The sequence below is a fragment of the Zalophus californianus genome, chromosome 15 (genome assembly GCF_009762305.2).
Source record: "Zalophus californianus isolate mZalCal1 chromosome 15, mZalCal1.pri.v2, whole genome shotgun sequence".
NCBI lineage: Eukaryota > Metazoa > Chordata > Mammalia > Carnivora > Otariidae > Zalophus > Zalophus californianus.
Window position 1 is genome coordinate 21,602,373 of NC_045609.1, and position 23,342 is coordinate 21,625,714.

General features: G+C 41.4%; 1 protein-coding gene across 32 annotated transcripts in view; it reads right to left on the reverse strand.

Annotated features, from left to right (window-relative positions):
• Window positions 1-23,342, reverse strand: part of ANK3 (ankyrin 3) — a 689,507-nt gene that overhangs the window by 35,523 nt on the left and 630,642 nt on the right. For 26 of the 32 annotated variants that reach the window (XM_027595995.2, XM_027596000.2, XM_027596018.2 and 23 more), the window contains 9 exons: window positions 19,513-19,724; window positions 17,674-17,881; window positions 16,505-16,601; window positions 15,570-15,798; window positions 14,813-14,938; window positions 13,936-14,058; window positions 13,469-13,495; window positions 12,325-12,406; window positions 399-8,240 (listed from right to left, as the gene is read on the reverse strand). In XM_027595995.2, the coding sequence (XP_027451796.2) occupies window positions 399-8,240; window positions 12,325-12,406; window positions 13,469-13,495; window positions 13,936-14,058; window positions 14,813-14,938; window positions 15,570-15,798; window positions 16,505-16,601; window positions 17,674-17,881; window positions 19,513-19,724 (8,946 nt within the window). The remainder of the gene's footprint in view (window positions 1-398; window positions 8,241-12,324; window positions 12,407-13,468; window positions 13,496-13,935; window positions 14,059-14,812; window positions 14,939-15,569; window positions 15,799-16,504; window positions 16,602-17,673; window positions 17,882-19,512; window positions 19,725-23,342) is intronic. The other 6 variants (XM_027596010.2, XM_027595997.2, XM_027596023.2 and 3 more) reach the window with 4 other exon arrangements.

Consider the following 23,342-nt stretch of genomic DNA (forward strand, 5'->3'; position numbering starts at 1 on the left):
AACATGCTGACGAGCTAGCTACTGGACAACGGTTACAGAATCACTGTGTTGGTGAAAACACCATGATGGGATTTCAACATCTGTGCTTTTACTTTGACAGGATCATTAGTACATTAGGAAAAAAAAAAAAAGCTGCTCATCTTGAATGACACCAATATCTTCAGCATGCTTCCCTAGCTGCCTACGGTGTCGGCTGGTTAGAAGGGAGCGAGAAGAGTGTGGAGACAGCACACACAGATGACAATGACGGAATGAGAAACTACGGTTAAGTCACCGCACAGGCAATCACGACAGTTCATGCACTAGGCTCTACGAGTCGGAAAGTGTTTACGAACTACGCTCGTTCTCCAGGATGTGAGCAAAGAGTGCTCGAGAGACCTGACTGCCTTCATCCTCACCAGTCCTCCTACTGCTCCTTTTCTCACTGCCGGCCTTTTCACTCTTTGATTTTAAAGGTGCTGCCTCTGTTTTCTTATCTCTAGCAGACTTCGTTGTAACTGAAGGCTGGCCACCCCGGGAAGTCTCGGACAACGACGTGTTTCTTGAGGTACTGTCTTCCTCATCGGACAACTCGGACTGCATCTTTTTGTCTTCTTCCGAGAGGCGGTCCACAAGCTTTAAGGTCTCACCACTAATCCCCTTAAAATATTCAATGGAATGTTTACATACTTCCTTAAGCTGACTCTTCCTAACTTTTACTGTGGTGGTGGTGGTGGTGGTGGTGGTGGTGGTGGTGGTGGTGGTGGTGGTGGTGGTAGTGCTGGTGCTGGTGCTGGTGGTGCTGGTGACACAGGTGGATCTTACCTTTACTGGCAACTTGGATGGAAGCTGTTTGGCCTTGCCTTTCTCTGGCTGCCCTTGTTTTGGTGTGGCGCATGCTTTCCTAACTGCGTTATCCCTGTGTGTGTCTTTTACTGGAATTCTGGACTTTACGTCTACACATGAAGAAGCAATAAGGGTTTTGGTTTTCTCAGATTGACTGACCTGCTTCGTTTTACTCACTTTCATGTTTGGCATATGACTTGGTGGGCAGATATCTTTTGGTGAAGTGGCCTTTATGGGAAGTTTGGATTTTCGCCTAATCCCTATCGACTCCTTGGTCTTTTGCTGCTCTCCAAGAACTTTCTGCTTATCTCTGACACAGTGTCCTTGCAGTACCCCTGTCTTTTTTCCTGATGAGATTTTCACTGGATTAGCTTTCTCTGTGGTACAAGTGGGTGCAGAATGTTCTGTCAGAACTACATTACTCGTAATGTTATCTGTCTGTATAGTGGAAGAATCCAAATTGTTGTTGTTATTAAAGTTATCTTTCTGGAAATCATGTTTCTCTTGGGGCCTAGTGCCCATGTGGCTATTGGCTGTATTTGCAATCATTGGTATAGTTTCATTCTCTAGTCCCTGACAACTGGTCATCACAGCTTCTAGCTTATCTGTCACTTCTCCAGAGCCTTCTTTCTTCATGGTCATGGTGGATGCTGAAATTCCCATTTTTATAGGCGTGCGCAACTTGGGGTCAACTTTAGAGGCGCTAGCGGCTGCTGCCGATTTCTCCAAGGAGCCACCACTGGCTGCACCTTCCTGACACTCTCCGCTGGTCGGGCTGCCGGGGTTGGGTTCGACTGGAGGTGCCTCTACATTTCTCTCTAGATTGGTTTCTACAGTGGTGCCCCCCGACTGTGGCTGTGGTGTGGCAGTGACCATACTTTTATCCCCTTCCCCCTGGTCCCCTGACTTCCCTTCAGAAGTATGCTCACCAATCTGGAAAAATTGGAGCCTCTCTTCAACAAAATCCCTCTTGCTCATGTCAATTGCACCACTGCGAGTCATCTCAAACATTTTGCCTTCGTGAAATGGGAAGGGGTTAGGCTCACTAGTTGGGGTACTTTCATCAGTGGGTGTTCGGGCTGGCGTTGTATCAGGGGTTGTTGCTGGAGAGCGGTCTTCCACAGCCAGACCAAATGGCTTAGTCTCATCTTCCCGTGATTTACTGTCAAAAACTTCATCCTCCCCTCGGTTGTTAGACCAAGGATCAAAATCTAGACCTTTGGTAGCTACCGTTTTGAAAGGAGTGGCAAATTCTTCATCTACTTTGTAACTGAAGTAAGTATCAGGAAACACTGATCTGTCAGGATGTCTGCCTTCCAGTGTGAAGAACTGGGCCCCTGATTTCTGATCAGTCTTATCAGGAGTCCTTTCAGAAGAGGAACTTTTAGAAGGTGGCTTGTCTTCGTCTGGTCCCAGCCTTCCTTCCTCCTCGATAACTTCAAGTTTACTTTGGCTAAAGGAGCGATCGGCTGGCTTCAGAATGCCCTCCATGTTCCAGACATCTTTCTTGATTTCCATCGTTTGACCGGGGACTTTAGAATCGCTCTCTGTCAAGCCATCATCTTCATCTTGCAGGTCGTAGCCGTCCAGGGAGTCGATCTCCGTGGCATCAGTGTCATGAGAAAACTCGGCTGTGGTGGCAATGGAACATTCCGTGATGGACTGGTCATTGTTCCCATTCTGGGCGGTTTCGTTCTGAGGTGAATCGAGGCCAAGGCCAAATTCGTGATCTTTTCCAGATCCATTAGTTTCCAATTCTTTCTGGTTGGAAGGCTTGTCAGCAGGAGCTTTGGATTTTGTCATCTCCTTTTGTTCCTCGTCTACTTCCTTTAATTTGAAGGTATATTTTTTAACGGGGACTGGCTGATAGATGGATTCATCATCGCTCGAATCACTGACGTCTGCCCCGGGGGGGACGGGTGAGGGCGGCTGCACTCGGATGACGGGTTCGGCCAGCTGGTACTTGTCATGCTCATCTTGCAGACTGACTTCAATCATGTCAACCTCTCTTTCGGGGCGATAATGATGCTTCTTATCTGGCTCCATCTGGTCTGCATCCAGTGGTGGAGGAGGGGGAAATTCAATATACGCAACTCTATTACTTTTGGGTCTTTGGTTAGAGTCTTTGCTGACATCGGTAGGCGTTTCATGTTCAACGGCTGCTTCCTCCACTGTAGGCTGCTTTAAGGAGGCTGACTTGGCCTGCTCTTCCTCCTCAGACTCCTCGGAAACCTCGGGAATTGGGCTGGGTTTGCCTGGTATATAAGCTATGAGCGAGTCTGGTGTCTTAGACGTAAATTCGTAACTCACTTCCTCTGAACTGGGCGTTTCTGGGGTTAAAGGGCTTTTCCCAGAGCTGTCTAGAAAGGAAACCTGCTCTAGAGTGTCGTCTTCTGGACTACCTTGGGGAGAAGGAGGCTGCTTTTGCTGCCTAGTTGTATAAAAGGTCCCCCTGGTCTCTTGTACTGTCTTACACTCCTGACTTATGATCTTTTTTACACTTCCTTGTTGTATCTCCTTTTCATATTGCTTCCCCACCTGTACAAAACTGACATACACAGGTAAAGTTTTTATGTCTTTCCCTCCCTCTGTCTGGGCTAGCGGAGCAATTCTTTCCAATCCGTCAAGGGGACTGTGGTCGAACACATCACTAGAGGGAGATTCCTTTCCTGGGCTAAACTCTAAGGAATCAGGAGATTTGGTGGGAGAGCTTTCGGTTTCATCGAGAGCAGGGCATAAGCCTACGTAACTCTGACGTTTGGAAACCTTGCTGATTTCTGAATAGGTAACTTTCTCGTCTTCTATCGAATTAAAGTGCTGTGTCTCGACCGTCTCTTTACTCATACTGGACTGGGGTAACTTTTGTGATAGTTCATGTTGGGGGAATGTTGACTGCTCGCAAAAGCCGTCAGGGATATCAGAAGACAGCATTCTCCTTCCCTCGGTGGCTCTGACCGGGATGTGTGACACCGCTGAGCTCTCACTCCTCCTCGAAGGCGGTTCCAGAGGCCCACCCGGCCGTTCCCCTTCTTTCACAACATATTCCCTATATAAGACCTTTTTGGAGGGAGATTTTACAGTCATTTCCTTAATTTCTGAGAGAGAGCCATTCGTTAACAACTTGTGTTCTCTCTCAGTCACAGACATAAACTCATTCCTTTGATCAACAATCTTACTCTCAGGGTGACCAATGTGATTCTCTCTTACATCGTGAACGAGTACATGCGAAAGTTTTTCTTTCTGCAACTTATTGTTAGTGGCTCCAGAACTTTCCCATGTTCTAAAGACCTTTTTGTCCCATGGTCCCTTAGTTGCTAAATCTGAGGTTATGTGACATGCCAAGTCTTTAGCCTGTTGCTCAGAAAAATGGTCAGGCATTGCTTTACTTGACATTTCAGTCCTCGGTGTTTTCACATCCTCGGAGCCAGAATCCTTTACAACAATCTCGTGGCTTTGGGCATGCTCATCCGTAGCCGCGAGGACCATCAAATCGTTTTGCACAGATACACTTTCGTCTGAGGGGTCTATGGCCTGCGGCTGCTTTTCTCTAGCAAACACTTGGTAAACGGGCAGCTTGCTCTCCTGCATTTTTTTAACTGGGATTCTCGACTGGCCCTCTGGCCTTCTGTCTTCTTGTGACACATCCTTACTCTTTGCCTGTGCGCCTTGTTCAAATTTTAATCTAATGGAACTGAGTTTAGATTGTTTGAGCTGAAACCCAGACGGGGGCCCTTCTGGTGCCTTGCTCTGTGAAATGCTTTCTCGGGCTTCCTCTGTGGGCTTGCTGTCCTCGGGCTGTGGGGACAGACCCTTCTTCTCTGGGCTGCTGGGCAGGCTGGCCACTTGCTTCTCATCGGCTGTGGGGAAGCCTTGTCCGTCATGGCCGTGCTGCCTTGCCCTAACCCGCTCGTCACTGGATGCCAACAGTTCTGTCAGCAGTACCTTCTCGGGGCTGCTACTGGTAGAGCTCTGGGAAGAGTAATCTTTGCCATTTCGAGGGCGTGGCTTCTTCTCTGGGGACTGCAGTTCATCATTTAGCTTTTCGGTTCTGTCACGAAAAAACTGTGACACTTCAGTCAGTTTCTCTTCAGCTTCCTTCACAGTCCTGTCCACCCTATCTTCATATATCAACTTCTCTCTACCTCTGTCTAGTCTGTCCTCAGTAAAGCGCATCCACATGGCGTGTTTTGGACTACTAACATCGCCAGAATAGTGCAACACTGTCACTTTATCAAAATGCTCATCTTTAGACACTTTACCTACACCATTTTCAGACACATCTTTATAGATTTTGGAGAGAATTTCTTTTTTGGGGGCAGTGACTACTTTTTCTCTGGACCGCTTATCAGACCCCTGTAACTCTGAGCTAGGGGGTCCTGCATGGTCTGTAACTGATTCCTCGGTATCAGAATGAGACACATCTAGCTTTTCTGACAGAAGCATTTTCTCAGCAAACCTGTAAGACTCCCCTCTTAGTTCTGACAACTCATCGTCATGGTATTCTATTGAGTGTTGACTCAAAAGCTTCAGTGTTTTGTAAGAGTCATCGGATATGAGTTGAGCAGAACTAGGGCGACTCTCTTCTTCTTGGGACACGGGAGTGTTTACTCTGGAAGACTCCAGATAAGAAGGCAATGACTCTTCGGCAGTAAGTTCTTCTTCTTCTTGCTGACCCTGTTCCTCTGGACAAGGAAAAGCATCGTGTTTTTCTGGCAGAAAATCTTTTAGGTTAATATCTCCCCGGGATAAGTCTTTCTGATATACATACATTTCCTTCTCTGGATGCTTTTTGGTTTCTCTAATAATGACTTCAGTGGGCTCAGCTTGGTTACCTTTTTCGATGTGGACTTCTATTATACGCTCCAGTTTGGGTTTCATTTGGTTGTCCTTCTCTGCATGCTGGGCTGTGGTTTCAGCAGCAGACTTGTGAACGTCTGGAGGCACTGCCGACTTGTGTTCAAACAGACCTGCCAGTTCTTTGGAAGGGTCCCGCCCGGACTGAAAGGCCTTCATGATGTCATGGACTGACATGGTTTCCTCAATTCTTTCCGAGGCACCTTCGCTGCCTGGTGGGGAATGATAGACCATTCTGGTGGTTGTGGTTATGTGGGTCTCTTCTTTAACACGCATGCCTTTGCTCAAAACTCGGCTGTGGTCATCTTCTTCACCATTGGCTTTCATCTGAAACGCCTTAACTTTTTCCTTAATACTAGAGGTGGTGGGCTTTGGTTCCAGTTCTGTAAAAGTAGGCGATGGTTTGGGTGCCACGGACTCCTCCGGTTGGCCCGGGGGAGCATCTCCAGCTGAGGGCTCATAGCTCCTGATAACGTGTACCACTTCAGTTCTTGTCTCTGTGAGGACAGGAGGGATGGGGACTTCATGAAAGAGCGGCTTAGGGCCCGTGCTCTCAGCGCTCGGTGGGGCGGAGGGCGTTTTTTCACTCCTTGTTTCAAAGCCACTGTCAGACAAGGGGCTTTTGTCCTGGTCGTGTTGAGAAAAGTCATCCGGAGACTCTAAAATAGTATCTGTTCCGAAAAAGGAATCGGCCATTTTACACAACTCTTTCTCAGAGGTGGAAGGCCTCATGGAGGCTGGAGGCATTTTGAGTTTGTGTTCCTGCAACGCGATCGCTGGCTTTAAAATCCTTTTCTGTCTCTCTTCACCATCCTTCTTTGCATCCTCAAACTTATACTTTAAATTTGTCAACGAACTACTCCCAATATCGTTTGTTAAGTAATCAATAACTTTGGTCAAGTTATAATCCTTCTCGGAGGCGGCTTTTGCTTTCACTTGCACTCTCTCCGGTAGGGATGGAGGATGGCTCGCCGCAGCTTGTTGTCTTGCTTCTCGTATTTCTTCCGAACTAAACTCTATCCAGTCGTCTTCGGGAGAGAGTCCTTTGTCACTCTTTGGTGATTTGGGTGGTCCTTTGTTATCTACACACACATCTTTCTTGAGGATTTCACTCACTTTCACTAAGTCTTCCTTTACTTTCTCAACGATTTTGAAAGGCTCTTCATCGTCAATCCTCCCTTCTTTTGGGAGCTCGGGTGGGAATGGCTTCTCCTCAGGCACGTCTGTCTGTAGTATTGCAGTCATCCGCATTAGGTCCTCTTTCATTTCGGCCACGTCTTTTAATATTTCCTGACTGGAAGATAAAGAAGATGGTGTAGACAGCTTAAGGGCAGAGGGTGCAAGGAACAAAGACGACTTAACTGGAGATGAAGTTCGACTGAAATGGGGCTGAGGACGTGTCTCCGTAGTCAATGTTTTAATGGGTGACAGCAAGGCTGCTGCTGATTTTGTAAGTGAACTAGAGTCTGGAAGTTTCTTTAATGCTGGTTCAGGCAAAACATTGACTACAGAGTATACTGGCACTGTTATTATTGATGAAGTTACAGATGAGGTAGTTGCAGATATTGACGACCCAAGGGATGTATAGAGTGCACTTGCGGAAGGAGTTCTTAGAGACTGAAAAGCTGATGGTGTCGAAGAAACGTATGACCTGAGTGGGGAAAATGGCATTGCTGTCGTGGTAGAAAACACTTTCTCAACTGTGTCAGTGGCGGCATTAACCATAGAGCTCACAGAGTTTGTAGCTGTAGAAATTTTTTCCTGTAACGTGGCAGTGGCTTTGCATCCGTTAATTAACGTTGAAGATGACGGATATTTCAGAGGGGAAATAGATCCGTTGACCAATGTGACCTCTGCGTGTCCGGGCATCTGTTTCACAGGTGATGACAGAGAAGAGGCCATCGTGACTTTAGCTGATGAAATGACATCAACTGCTGATTTAGCTGGAGACACCACTGACTTTAGAGGCGAAGATATTAGCGGTGCTGCTGATGTAATAATTGACTTAAATGGCAAACTTGAGGAATACATATTAATGTTTGACTTGGGGGAGGCAGGGGGTGTCATAGTAATGGACGACCTCTCCAAAAGAGACCCTGCTGTCGTCACAGGAGAGGTGCGGGAGGAAAACGTAGCATTGGATGCCAGCCCTTTCAAAGGCGAGGCCTCTGGGACTGTGGGAGCTCTAACCAGGGTACCAGAGGAAACTTGGATACTGTATGGAGATTGTGACACCACTGTTTTGATCGGTGAAGAAATTGTCCGAAAGGATCTAATTGGAGATGCCACATCGCTAATGGATTTAACTGAAGATGTAGTTGACGCGCCTAACGTGGATTTGATTGGAGAAGGAGTCGAAACAGACCATATTGATTTTAGCGGAGAAGCTGATGGCGTATTAGAGGACGAGCTTGATAAGGAAGTGAAGCCTGACTTGGCCGGCCCAGGCACTGTAATCGGAGCTGTTGTCCAGGATTGGTATGGTCTTGTAGAAAAGAATGGCTTGTATGAGTAAGTGGTGGGGAGGGATCTTGTTGCTCCTGCACTCCGTTCAACTGTTTCTTAAATTTTAAAATGAAATCAAACACAAAAATCAACAAAAATGGTTGAGAAACAGAGAGACCAGAGAAAAAAATTGGTCAGTAAACTTTGAAATATTACAAAAGCAAGTACAATTGTTTGCATGATTTAGAATGGAAGAGGCAAAAGGAACAATTAAAGTAAAAGAGGGGAAAAAAAATTCCACAGACATAACTGATCCAAAGTTAAAAACAAACAAACAAACAAACAAAAAAACAGAGCAATGTGAAATGAAAGACAGAAAAAGCACATCGCAACCAAGGAGGCCAACAATGAGAAACAGAAAACATGAAGAAAGAATTAATGATGAGAAAAATAACCACAATGGAAAACCGTTCCCTTACTTCCTATTGACTTTCTTATGTGCTGGTTTCGAAATATCAGCAGCCATTCTGCTTTGCCTGTATAGGTACAAGTTCGTTTTGTGCAACCATGTTAACTTTCATTTTAGCAAGGTCTAACGTTCCCTCTCCTTGAACCTTTCGGTGATACTGATTGCACCTACTTAGAACCGGATCGATGTGTGTCACTGTACATTAAATATCTAGAACTCTTTTTTAGAAAACTACTCAAGCCTATTTCATGCAGAATCCAAGGTAACTTTTAGGTGACAGGCAACTGATGTGCAAACTGTGAAGCCACTGGATTTTAAATCTGTACCTTCCATGCACAATTCGGTTATGCTTCACACCCATAAAAAGCCAATAAGAGCAAGAAATTTTCTGAGTCAGAACTTTAAAAGAAAAAAAAAAAAAAACAAAGAAAAGGAATGTTTGCATTTATTTTTTCCATGCAGCATATTCCTTTTGGTGAGGAAAAAGAAAATGTAATATGAAATGATTTAAAAATGCATGTGTACATACACACAAAGGGGGAAAAAAAAGCAGAAAATATGGGTCATGGTTACCATAAGCAAGCAAAGCAACTGAAAACATTTTATCATGCGCAATAATATCATGGCAAACAAGCCAATGAAGTAATACAATTTTTAGGCCGTATTATGCACAATATATAAACTTTAAAAATATTTCCACAAGAGCATTTAGAAAGAAGAGTACACTTTTTCCATGAGATGCAAAATCTTGGTACCTTTTGAGACTTTTGGAAAATATTTAATACTGCATATTAAAAACACATCTGCAACTAAATATATCCACATCTGGAGTTATCTTCATTATGGATAAAAGCACATCGTTTATTTTGGATATTGTTTTCAAACAACTGATTATACTTTCAAATCTCAAAAGGTATCAGGGGAAAATCTAAAAAGCAGTCGTATTTTTAATACCCCATATTGAAGTATCTGCAGTGGGATACAGTATATTATCTGTATACATTTTTATCCATGGCAAAGGTACCAATCCTGGTGCCTTCCCAGAATGGTCATGGGACTCATAGATACCCCAAACACTGGAGCAGCCATGAGGCAGACCTACCACTAGGAAAGACGGATTTAATACCAGCATTCATCTGGCAATGGGACAAGAAACACACGAATGAGGTAAGCACACTCGCCAGGGGAGAGGAAACACACACTTGGTCCTCTCTACTTCTACAGCTCTAACAAACAAACCAAGCTGGTCACAGAGATTTGGAATGCCTGCCAAGGGCTAGCGGCCTATGTCAAAGTTGAGTACAGTTTCACTCCCAGAAAGCACCGGTGCAGAATAAGAGTGACACGCGAAGAGGAAATGAGAATCTGCTTCATCTTTTATGCTCCTCTTCAGGCTGTGCCCGGGCCATTGCTATAATCCAGTCCTTGGATTAGCAGCTACCCCCACAAGGGTGAAGATTTTCATTCCTGGTGTACATTTAAATTCAGACATTCAGAACATGTCCTCTTCTAAGCTTACATATTATTCTAAAGAAATGTGGAAGAACTGAGGAAAGACTCACCCATTCGTTGGCCCTTCCTAGTCATAATTCTCAATATTATATTGCTTAACTCTTTTGGAAACACCACAGTGCAAATGGAAGGTTTGGGGATTCCTTCAATTCAGTGACGTGGGCTCAGTCCAATGTCTCAAGAGAATTTATTTTTATAACTACCAGAAACTGGCAAAGCATCTCTCCTTCACCACTGAAGGCTGGCTCCATCAAGCAAAGAAGTCCTCTGAACCACATGTATGGTTTTATACTTCTCATGAAGCAGCCAATTTACTGATCGCTTACACATTTTATGCTCTAATGACACATACTCTGTGATGCCCTTCATAACAAAGAAAATTTCTGGGAGGTTCTGGATGTCAGGCACTGAACTACACCAGACTCTTCCTTTACTTTGCGGGCTGTGTGGTTTGAGAGGACAGGGTACTGAGGGAAAAGCTGCATCACTTGGAGTTCTAACCCCAATTAAGGGGGCACAGCATCTCCTTAGTTTCTTTATAATCCCATCTTAGTCCTTTCCATTCCTCTGTTTACCACCATGATGCTCCCTTTCATAAAACAGAGCAAAGTACTCTCTTCCTTCTATCAACAGTCGAGGAAGATAAGCCACATATTATACTATAACTGAAAGTAACTAAAAAACAACAATACTTTCACAAGTGGGAAAAATTTAGTTGACTTAGCACAGTCCTCACATTAAACTCATATATCCCCCCAAATACTTTAGGGACCAGAATCACATGGGAGCTCACCTGCCCAGAGGTGCCTTGGACCTAAAGGAGTGGGTCATAGAGACTATTCAAATCTTAAGGACACTGCCTAGGAATCCGAACCATCTACCCCCTGAGAGCCTTAGCTCTGGGGCAAGACAGTATTCCACAGAAAACTTCTACCCAGCAGATTTAGTCGTATTGAAAATCCATCTAGATATACACATATACCGTCCGTGCTTTGTGATTAATAGAGGAGTTCAACTTAGCCCTTATTGGAAGGATTTAGACATTTATGCTAGAGGCAAAAACTGAGATCTGGAAGAACATTCATGAATGTGGTAGTTTTTCATTTCTCTTATGCTCTCCATTTTGTGTCTGAATATAAAAGCTTCCCTAGTAGTCAAGGAGCTAGACTCCAGAAGACTATGCTAAGACCACCTAAGCTAAATAGTGGAGTCTTCCTTGTGCACATTTAATATGCTATCTTGGCTCCCAGAAACAGGAATTCAGGAAAGCTGGGAAAAACCAAAGTTGTGGCTCTTACTGGTAAATTTCCAATCTCCCTTGAATCAAGTTAACGGTGAGTAATGGAAAACAGCTAGAAATTGTTTGCTAGCTTAACAATAATTTTTGTAAAAATCCTCTTCCGATGGATCAAACACAGTGCTGCTCTCAGCATTCTTAGCTCCTGTCGGTGGAGGGATTCTCTGGAGGGCTGAGGGAACAGCAAAGGGTGAGGTGGGGAGGGAGACAGATGAATGAATATGACTGAGTGGATTTATACCTTGATACTTGCAAGCCAGTTAACAATGAACCAAAACAATCACTGAGAGAAGAAAAGGGCTTAGCCAGTCGAGTGAAGACTAGCCTTGGAACTGGTGTTTAATAAAGGCCAGGGGCAGGGGGGGAGGGGTTGGGGTGAGAGGGAGGAGGAAATAAGGGATCAGTATAGAAGTGCTACCTCAAGGCGGTAGGAAAATCTAATTCTTGCAAACTGGGAAGAAGGAGAATCAGGACTAAGATATAATGATCTACCTACATTAAGAAAAGTGAGACGACAATCAAAGTTACTTTACCATTCTTTCTACCATCCCACGTATATAAAAATAAGTATTTTCCCTTTTGAGCATAGATCTGAAGCAACACTGGTATGTTATCTCCTAGTTAACAATCAAAGTGAAATCAAGGTTTTTAAAGACAAGTAATGAGTAGATGTTTCTAATTTAAAAAAGAGGTAATGTTTTTAAAAAAAAAACGGTTTTGAAATTATGATCTAAGGGAGTTTGTACTTCAAATCTTTAACTATGTACAAAATATCACTTAGATTTCGTGATAAAATTTTCCTGCAGGCAATTTTTCTTTAGCCATTGGGTTTTCAAATGGCCCCCCAATTCAGTTTGTACAGAAAAAAATGCCTCTTCTTATAAAAATCCATATAGATTAGTAGATGTGTTAGAAAACTCACTCATTCCAGGCTCAGTCAAGTAGCTGTAGCGCTTACGTAAAGCTAAAGACGCAAAGCTCTGTCGTCGATCTGCTTTCTCGGCCTGAAAAGGGAAAAGCAAGAAGAGACTCTGTCCAATTTCCTTGTGACATTTTCATAGTTTTGAAACATTTTGTAGGATGGCATGTGGATACCTCGTTTATCTTTACTTTTCTTCTGATGGATTTTCCTCATGAAAATGTTAATTTCCTATTGTGGGTCTACAACCCCACCCCGATGTCTCAACCAAATTACCATTTAGCAAATATAAGAGCACCAAACACAGCAGACTACAGGGGACTACAAATACAAGACGAGCATTACAGAGACTTCTGATGCTGAGCAGTAAATCTCCCCAAATTCATTCATATTGAAAGCACATATATCACGATGTACAGTCACTCTATGTGAGTACATTCAAGGAAAAGGGGCACACGGTGTCTCATTCCAGTTACTGCTATTGTTTCTACATGTTAAAAGGCATAGTTAGAGTGTAGGTGAGGTTAAAAAAAGATTAATGGCTTTATTAGAAATATGGATTCTATTTATTAGTACTGAGGGGTGAGTTTTAAAAATCCAATTATCCTATAACTTGGAGAAATAGTAGGAGATGCGTTTGTAAGGAAAAATTCATTCCAAACCAAATGGAACAACGATACTCTTAAAAATGGCCAGGATAATTTTCTTTAAATAGAATACCAAATATTTATCAGTAGCCATGGAACACATATTTTTATTAAATAGAACACCTTGATTTATACAATAAAATTTCATGTCACTCATGATCTTGATTTAAATGTTACACAGAGTGGATAGTAGGTGAAGATATGAACAAATGTGTATTTACACATGCCCAGCTACTACATTTTAAAATGTTGAAAGAACGTTAGTTCCTCTTTTTAAATCATTAGCTGGATTACATTGCTGAATGCCCTGAAGTAGTCTCGTATATGTGGAGGAAGATCAAACCAATCTTTAAGAAAAATGTATACCCTTTACCTCACTTACACTAAGATCTGCAAAAACAGAATACGTTTCCCACACTTCAGCCCGCTGCAACTTCTTTTATACAGATTTAATTTCTATTCTAGCTCTGATAGAGTAAAAGCAGAAGTGTTCATATTACCTCATCATCTTGATCTGACTCTGTTTCCTTTTGGTTCCGAGATGCATTGCAGAGACAAGGAGTATTATAACGGACAGCAGGGAAAAGAATATCAGGATATGAAAAGGGCTGAGTAGGGAGCACAAAATGCAAGCGGAATCAAGAAAGCAAAGCAAAGCAAATCAAAAGAAGCCAACACAAAATATCAAGAACTATACATCCATGGCAAATTAATGCGTGACGTTATCTGAAAGCATAAGAATCTATGAGCTAGCAGCAGAAGCAGAAGCAATATACAGAGGACTCCATCATACAAACCATAAGATCTGACACCACAGTAACAAGACTTAATCTACGCAAAGAGACCAATAAAGCTCGAGTTTTAAGAACTTTAATCATGTTACAAAGCATTCCTTAATTGCATACGGAGGGCCCACTTCTCCAAGACTGGGGGAAGAGAGTTACAATAAACCAGTATTAAAAGATACCTTTTTATGAGCTGGCAGAGTGATATTTAAGTTGCAAACAGCTGTTTGAGGCAGTCCTTTTGTTGTCTTTGGTTCTTTCAGAAAAGAGAGACGACCACAGGGCTCCTGGCTGGTGTCTCTAATCTAGAAGAATTTAGGTGGTTGACAGTTATAGAAAGAGACTTTCCTGAGGACTCAAGAGTTAAACAGGTTTATTTTACAGAGCCCTTCAAGAAGTAGGCAAAGTAAAGGGAAAAGATGACGGTAACAATTACAGGTCAACGGCGGTGGTCACGTGTGAACTCGGTGGGATTTAGAATGCCCGATTCTGAGATCAGACCCAGGATTGCTATGTCTGCCTGTTTCCCTGGCATTCTGTTGTATAGTCTGGGTTATATGCATTTTCCTCCTGTCCAGTAATTTCTTTTTCCCAAGGCCTTGGTTTTAGCAACAATAGTAAGAGCAAATAATCATCACACTGAACAGTTGTCCCATGTCCTTCTGTTCTCTGAGGAGGAAGACGGTCTCTCCAGAATGTTCTTGGGCATTCAGAAAGGAAGATGGAACTTAAATACTGAGTTTGGATTTCATCCATTATTTGATTACTGAGCATTAACCAGATATGATGCATTTTATTATTCTAGATTGGTCTTACAAACATCTGCTTGAACATAAATAATCATTTAAATGTTTAAAAGGTAAAGTTTTTTTTTTACTAATTACAAAGCTTTCCTGGCTCAAAAGTACACTCGGGGAGAACCAGGACAAAATCTGACCTTGTTCCTCTGAATTCAAGTTTGGTGGGGTATTTCAAACTGAATAAATCACTAGACTCTTTTCTTTTTATTCCTAAGAGCATTTTTTTCTTTTTTAATCGGAGTCTCTGTTGATGATTTACCTTGATGGAAAATGGCAGTCTATTTTCTTTGAAAGCATAAAAGTTAAAAACAAGCTGCTGTCCTCCTTTGGTAAGTGGGGCCAGATTTCCATAACAATCAACATAAATAGGTTTTCCTTCGAGAACCTTTCAGAGTAAAAAAAATACATAACTTGATGTTAATTTCAGTTGAAAGAATTTTGAGATTTTAAGTCACATAATATTAAAAGACTGACATATTTCTGTGTCACATTTGTCTCCTTATTAGGAAATTGCTTCTATGGTGTTATTTGCCACAAAAAGAACTCTGTTGGCTCACAATTCAACTACTGTGATTGGAAACTGAATCATGCAAATGTACAAGACAGAATTATACATTCAGTTCTATTCTAGCAACTTTAGACATCTTTGAGAAAGTGCTGACATCACTTCTTCATACAGATTTTGAAAGGGTTTTTTTTTTTAACTCAGATACTTTCACTGGGTTTGAAAATGGAAAATCATAGTAATGTGCTAAAGACAGTGACCATAAAAATAAGACAACTCCAGTCACCACAGAGAAGTATAGACCATGATGTAGATTCATTAGTACTACATTGTAACCAAGATAACCTCAAAGACACATAAAATAATTTGAGAATAACTCTATATCAAATTTTTAAATCAAAACCTGAAATCAAGAATGTGCTTGATATTTCCAGTGAGTGCCATTATGACCTTAAAATAAAACCCCATATCTGGGGAATGTAATGGAACGGACTGGTTGTGAACAAGGTACCTCAATATCTTTGCTTCTTGCAACTTCCTCAAAATTCTCTTGCTGCTCTAAAGTTTTGTCCACTTTGTCATCTGTCATGCAGAAACAGCGCAGGGAAGATTCTACAGGATCATTCATTTTGGCAAAAACAACGAACTTGGCCATATATGGGACACATATTAATTCTCTGTATAGTTGTGTGGCTAACCCCACAGTTTCTAAAACTTGATGGCAGTCTGCAAGCCAAAATCTGAGAAAAACAAAAACAAAACAGAAGTATGAAAATGAGGTGATTTAAAAGCTAAATCTTAAAAAAAATTCACCGTTAAAAAATTAGAGCATATAAGGGAACTATACCAAAACATTAACTTGTTAAAGAAACAGCAAAGATGTTTACTCTGTTTACAGAAGGTCTACATTTATTATTTGTTACAATTTTGCTGAGGAAAGGCTAAGGATCTTTTTTTTCCTCTCTCTCTTTTCCTTCCCATAAGATTCTGTTCTCCCACCCCCTTATATTTAGTCATGATTAGCCTTCCTTTCTACTCCTGCTTAAGAGTTTAATCTCTTATTTTACATTGGATGGAGCAAGAATTTTATGGAAGAAAATGGGAGAGAAATGGAAAGTCTATCAGTCTTTTTTCTTTGAAAGCATAACAATTAAAAACAAGTTGCCTCCTTTAGTAAGTGGGGCCAGATTTCCATAACAATCAACAGACACAGGTTTTTACAAACTGCTAAGAACTAGAAGAATCAAGTCTAGGACCATATAGCTCCTTGTGAGAAGTGGGTAAGATGACTTATGCCAGTCAATTTTAAATTTCTGAGTTAGGCCCAATTTTGCCATCAAAATTAAAAAAAAATAATCATACTAGTATTGAGCACAAAAACTTTCACTTTCCAAAAGGTAATAAAACGAATTCCTTAGTGCTTTTTGGAACCCATTATTTCCATACCTGGCTGAAACATTGGTTGTAAAAGAGACACAATCCTTTATGAACGTCAGGGGAGTAGTTCCTGTGATGTCTTCCCACTGAGCAGGCGAGGTGCCCCCTGGGAGAACAAGAGCAGACATGTTGATTTTATCACAGGAGGTGCTCCTTGTAAAAATCTTTATCATCGTCCTGTTCTTCTGGCATTGCCACGAACTTGCAAGACTTCAGCACGTTCAATTAATGGCAGGCTCTAAGGGTGGTTTTCCTCTCTACTCTCCTTCTGTGGTTTTACTGCCTTGTCGTGATCTCCTTGTTAAGACATTTTATTTTTAAAAAATTGCTTTTCGGTGTCTCTGGCTACTGATGAATGGTTTAAACGTGGGGCACCCATAGGCTATCAAGTGCATTTTGTAAGTGCAATTTATAAGTGCAAAGAACTGTTGTTCAGAAAGACAATATAATTCTTATTTATTTATTTTTTATTTTTTTAAAAAGACAAGAACTATCAAGAAAGTTAAGCAGCAGCTGATTTTGTACTGCCCCAATCATGTAATTTTCCAGGGCACAAAGAGGAATCAGCCATTAAAACTACTCATAAAAACAAAAAAACACAACCTATCTTAATTTAGGACTTTCTGTTAAAAATCATATTAGGTTGATCAAATGAAATAAGCTCTGGATTCCAGGTGCTAATCACAAAATGTGTTCTCCTGACCCTGCAGATTTAGTCTATTGGATTAAACTCGGGAATTGAGTGCTGAGAAGAATCATGTCCTCTGCTCTGCCCTATGCCTGGTGCTCTGTGGGGGCCTGTTTTCTCCAAAGTCTGTCCAATTTCCTGTAGTCTAAAGGGTGTTACTAGGTCCACCACCTCTGTCTAGGTCCCTGAGAAATGATCTAGATGCTCTGGTAGATTCAATACTATTTCAATAACCTTAAAAGAGCACTATTATTAATACTACACTTAATAACAGGGAAAATGATATTACTGAATTTGAAATGAGTCATGGTCTCAGCATCTTAAAGAAAGGTACAGGGACAATACAGATGGGCTGATGGACAAGTAAAATGTTTTATTTTTTTCTAGTCTTATAAAGTGGGCATGGATATTTCAAAGGCTTTCTATGTTCGTACAGAGTCACTGCAAGTTGCTAGCCTCAACAGCAAGTGCAGAAACAAGTCAACCACACCTGTAATGCTACAGAGCAGGCGCAGATTAGGTGTGCTGTCCCCCTTGTACCCGTTGGCTACGCCTTCACCAGAGGGCGGGGGCACCGGAATGGTCATTGTGATCGGTTTATGGAATTTCCTTCTTCTTGGTTCCACAGTAACGATTGGGCTAAATGTTGCTTTGTTTCCAAGGATCTTTTTCACAATTTCGTCAGGAACAGGCTGGGCCTAAGGATAGAGAAAGGACCTGAGGTGGAAGTTTAACATTTTTCTCTCATTGGAAAATTGACTTTTTAAGTGAGGAGGAGAAAAAAAAAAAAAAAAACCCCCCCCCCCCCCCCCCCCCGCCAAGCTTTCTTCTTTATCCTTTCTCACAATTTCAGGAGGGTGCAAAAAAAGAACCCAAACAACCTCACACTGGAGCAGGAACCAGTCAGTGTATTTCCTCAACAGAATATGGACGACATGAGCTTGTGTGACAGGAAATCTGTTGTCACCACGGAGAAGTCTTTCAGGCTAATCCAAAGTAAACATCAGCAAATATTGAGTCTAGTCTATTTTAAACCTATGCAGGACATCCAGTAAAATGTCACATAGGCGATTTGTGCCCAGGTAAAAATTGGGGTCTTCAGAGTTAAGTAACAAAAGGGATTTAAGATTTCAGTTCAAGACTACCAAACCTAATGGCTTCCTTTTGGCTTCTTTGCTAAGGAAACTTCATGTCACTGAACTATAAGGCTGTCTCCTTAGCTCCAAGTGGTTACGGAAGGCCTTCCCAGCACTTAGAGTACTTCACTCTAAAAAACCTCCTAAGAAGAACCTCAGTTAAACTATTAATTACTATATTAATTGACACAAATTAAATTACTTTCCTTACTATTTTCTTTTTTCAATAGATCTAACTGAAACAGATAAATATAAGAAAGATGACTCTTGCCATGATTTTCAGTTAGCTTTCTAAAACCCAAACAAGTTCCAACTGGTTTGGATAAAACCCAGTATTTATGATCTACTTCAATCAAAATCTGAAAGCTTGCAAGTTTCCTTATTACTGATTTTTATGAAATGGCGTCTTATAAACCAAGTCAAATGTGGTTTGTTTCTTTAATGGTGTATTTGCTCTTTGGTGCTCTTGTCACTCTGAATACCAATAACCTATGGTTAACAAAACAATCTTTTTTTTAATATATATATTTTTAAGATTTTATTTACTTATTTGACAGAGAGAGAGTCAGTGAGAGAGGGATCACAACCAGGGGGAGTGGGAGAGGGAGAAGCAGGCTTCCCACTGAGCAGGGAGCCTGATGCGGGGCTCGATCCCAGGACCCTGGGATCATGACCCGAGTCAAAGGCAGACGTCCAATGACCGAGCCACCCAGGTGCCCCAACAAAACAATCTTTTTTTTTTAATAAAGGTTTTATTTATTTATTTGAGAGAGAGAGAATGAGAGATAGAAAGCACGAGAGGGAAGAGGGTCAGAGGGAGAAGCAGACTCCCTGCTGAGCAGGAAGCCTGATGTGGGACTCGATCCTGGGACTCCAGGATCATGACCTGAGCTGAAGGCAGTCGCTTAACCAACTGAGCCACCCAGGCGCCCCCAACAAAACAATCTTTCATCAGAAACCAAGTGATATTTTTAAAAGAAAAACCCTAAAATACGTACCTTATGGAATAAGCCACCAAGCTCACTTTATACTTCATGCTTTTCATTTGAAATAGGTAAATGATTCCCAAAATGGCCTAGTGCTTTGATTAGCAGTATCATTAGGATGAGTTACAGTTACAACAACTGTTTTTGAGTGGAGCATGCTCTCACACTCTCTACATATGCCAAAGAAACAACATTTTCACACGTTACCTGGAGGCCCACTCGAATTCTTTTGGTTAAAGCACCCTCTGGGAAAGAAGCCTGGACGAGGGGCACAGTGGTGCTGCTCAGAATTCCGCCTTCAGGACCAATCTGGTTGCTTTCCTGCTTAATCCTCGAAACCACGGCAAAATACTGGGGGAAGTCCTTTGTGATAATCCTGCAGATCCGCTTCTTCCCTAGCTCTTCTGGGCTGTCAAGTTCTGAAAAGACGAATGAAAAAGCCATGAGAGTAAGCCTATCTACCTAATACCTTAAGATAAATTGATGTGTGATTTTGATAGATAAAATGACTTATATCCAGTAGTCTCAACGGAGTTTCTATGATGGAGAGAAAGCGACAGTGACTTTAAAAATAATATAAAGATTTGTAAAGATATTATAAAGCTATTCATATACAGTATTTGTAGAAAAATATTTCTACTGAAGAGTAGCAAACATCTTCAAAAACTGAAATTTTTCCTCATATGAACAGAGCTCTACTCTTTAAGAAGAGAGACCTCATTCTGTGATTATTTACAATAATCTGCCCTCAAGCTGCCAAAGTAGGAATGACTCAGAAAAAAAGCAGGGCCTCACAAGAAAGTGAGTAAGGACTTCAGGATGTCTGAAAGGCTCTAGAACTTTATTTGAAAATCTCTTTAAGATATTTTTAAATTCCCCAAATGATTAACATCGTCATCACCTATTTCTGTCTATGCACCGATAACCCTCACGCATTAAACTCAGCCTATCCACAAATGGATACGTCTTTCCTTCTGTCCACTTCCAAACTTACTTCTTCCCCTTTATACTAACTCTGGCAAAGGGCTTACAGTTTTCTAGTCCTCCTGTCCGACAGTTTGACTCACTTTCCTTGATACTTCACATCGAAAGGTCGAAGTCCAGCTGATTCCACTGTGGCAAAGGCTTGTTGTCTTGCCAGCCCCTGTCTGAGCCCTCTTTGCCTTGCCTGGATCACTGAGTCACCTCCTAACCATCTCCCTGCTACTTGCCTCTCCTTATTCCAACTCATCCCCTACAGTGCAGCCAGATGGGTCTTCTTCCAAGAGCCAGATTTTATGCAGAATGCTGGTTGGTTTAAGTGAAATAAACGATTTTTAAAATCATATGAAATAATAAATATTTGAGATTAGCCAAGAGTATTTTGGAAAAATAGCTTTATGAGGGAGAATTTATCTTATAAGATTTTAAAACTTATCGAGAAGTATTATAATAAAAGTTATATGGACAGACATATAAAAATATAAGAAATATGTATCTAAGATTAGACAAAAAGGTCAGAGGGATAAGAACAGAGCAAGAAATAGATTTAAATATATACACATACATGGTATATATTTAAGTCCATATATATCTACTTTTATATATTATATATTATGTATTTAAATGAATATGTTTAAATCAAAGTCATATATTTAAACTTCAAATCAGTGGGGGAAAGAGTGCTTATTTAAGATGGCATTGACATACATGAAAGTCTATTTGGCAGAACAGGGCTAAATCACTACATCTTATTACATATAAATACAAATTCCCACTGGATAAGAGACTTAACTACTTAAAAAAATTAAAACATTACCGTAAAACAATCAAGAGAATACGTTTCAGCCATGGTTAGGAGAAATTTTTGCATTCAAAACTGGAAACCCAGAAGCCTAAAAGGTCGTTTTGACTATAAAAATGTAAAGTTTTCTATGGCAAAAATAGTTAGCTTGAAAGACAAAAGGGAGACTAGGAAAGATAACAGCCACATGTGACACGCGGCAGCTACGAGTTGACAGAGATGACAGATGAGCCAACAGAAAACGGCGAAATACTGTGAATGGGCAATTCACAGAAGCTGGAAACTGGTCAGAAAAACATATATTAAAAAGATCAAATTTAATAATTTGCATGGAAATACCTACTTAAACAAGATATGACATAAATATTTGAGACCAGCCAAGGGTCTTTTGGAAAAATAAATTTGCGAGGGAGAACCGGAAGAATCATGATAAAACAGTTATATGGAGACATTGTGAGGGTGGGGGAGGGGAGGTAATTTAAATATGATGATCAGGAAACACCTCTCTGAAGAGGTGATAATAGGTGAGAGATGCGAGGGAAGGAGGGAGCCAGGCTGGTAGTGACTGATTGGTATAAAGCATATAAAGTGAGGAAAGAAGCAAGATGCACAGCAAAATGCATAGTCTGATCCTTTTTAGGGAAATATGTAATCTGCACATTTATATACTTTTATAACAGAAATCTGTAGAAGAGACATTCTAGGCCACTGGCAACTGGTCACTTCAGAGGGATGGGAGGTGGGGCTGGAGGTGAGGAGATAAGAAGACAGTGGGTTTACATAGTTGGGGCGGTTTTGTTAACAAAAAGGGAAAATTCCCAGACTTCAGAGAGCGGTGTTGGTTTTGTTTTTGTTGTTACTCACATAGCCCTCTCTTCAAACCTCTGATACATATGTACATGTCCTACCATTTTTTAACTATGAACATGTCTGCCTCCTTCATCGCAGGACTGAGATCATGGCTTATTTTGAGTAGAAATTTACAGAAAGGTAAGGCGGATGGTTAGATAATTGGATTAGTGACATTTTCTCATTTTATAGATTAACATCAAACTCTGAGGTGGGAAGACCAAATTAATTGGCAAATAGGAGAAACAGGTTTCCACCCAGACCAAAATGAACTGGAATTTGGTCCGTTTTGCTTCCTGACCATCTGCTTCTCCTCTGCTCTGTCCAAAACCAAATACTGAGTTTCTAGTGAAAGAAAAATAAAAGAAAACAAAGGCAAATTATTAAAGAAAAAAAAAGGTTAATATAGAAAGACAGGAAGGAACTAAAGAGTTTGCTCAGGAAAATATTCTGGGGAAGTTTTCACCTATTCAGCAATTGACAAAATAAAAGTTTTCCATACAGAGCAGATATATTTCCCTTCCCATGGTTTGGCTTATTTTGAAAGTCTGAGTTCCCAGAGTTCATAATTCATGCTGCAACTGAGAGAGTTCTGATCATTTGTTTCAGTTGCTATGCAGCCCATCAGCCACAGCTAAGCAGACATTTTTTACCTCAGTCTCAAACTTGTGATTATGTTCTCCTTTAGAAATAGCTTCGGACTCCACAGAGTGCAGGCAATTTAAGAAGACTCCGCTGTGAAATTACATCCTTCAAACAAGACAAACTTCCTGAGTCTGAGTGTAACAAGCCGTGTATCCTGTGAGTATGATGTTTACTCAAGATCAGTATGGGCCTACCAGGGGCAGCGAGGCACCTTTTGGGGGACTTGGGGCAATACGTGCTTCTTAGCTGTTTGTGTGTGTGGGGGGGTGTGGGTGTGAGTGTTGTACGTACATTTGTGAGGAGTTAAGGGGGGACAGTCGTATCACCCCTGGAAACTGTAATAGTGATGGACTGGGAAGAGCGGCCCCTTTGTGTAGTGGAAGCACAGCCAGGCTACATCTCTGCTCCATTGCCTTTGATAAAGCATATTAAAACCACCCCAAATATAAAGTGAGCATGTCCATCTCAGATGCAGCAGATGAGTGGTAAATGGAGAAGCTCAGGGTTCTAACTACACACTTGTCTTCTAATGTCTTTTAGTATTTGCCAGTGGTTCTGGGACACTCTGTGTTGTACCCACTCTATTTTAAAGCTTCTAGCAATTTCTCTGTCACCATTAAAATTTGCATAATTACTGAGCTTCAGTGTTGTATTTTAATAGGTTTTATTTATTTATTTAAGAAAGAGAGCAAGCACGTGAGCAGGGGGAGGGGCAGGGGAGAGGGAGAGAATCTCAAGCAGACTCCCCACTGGTGTGGAG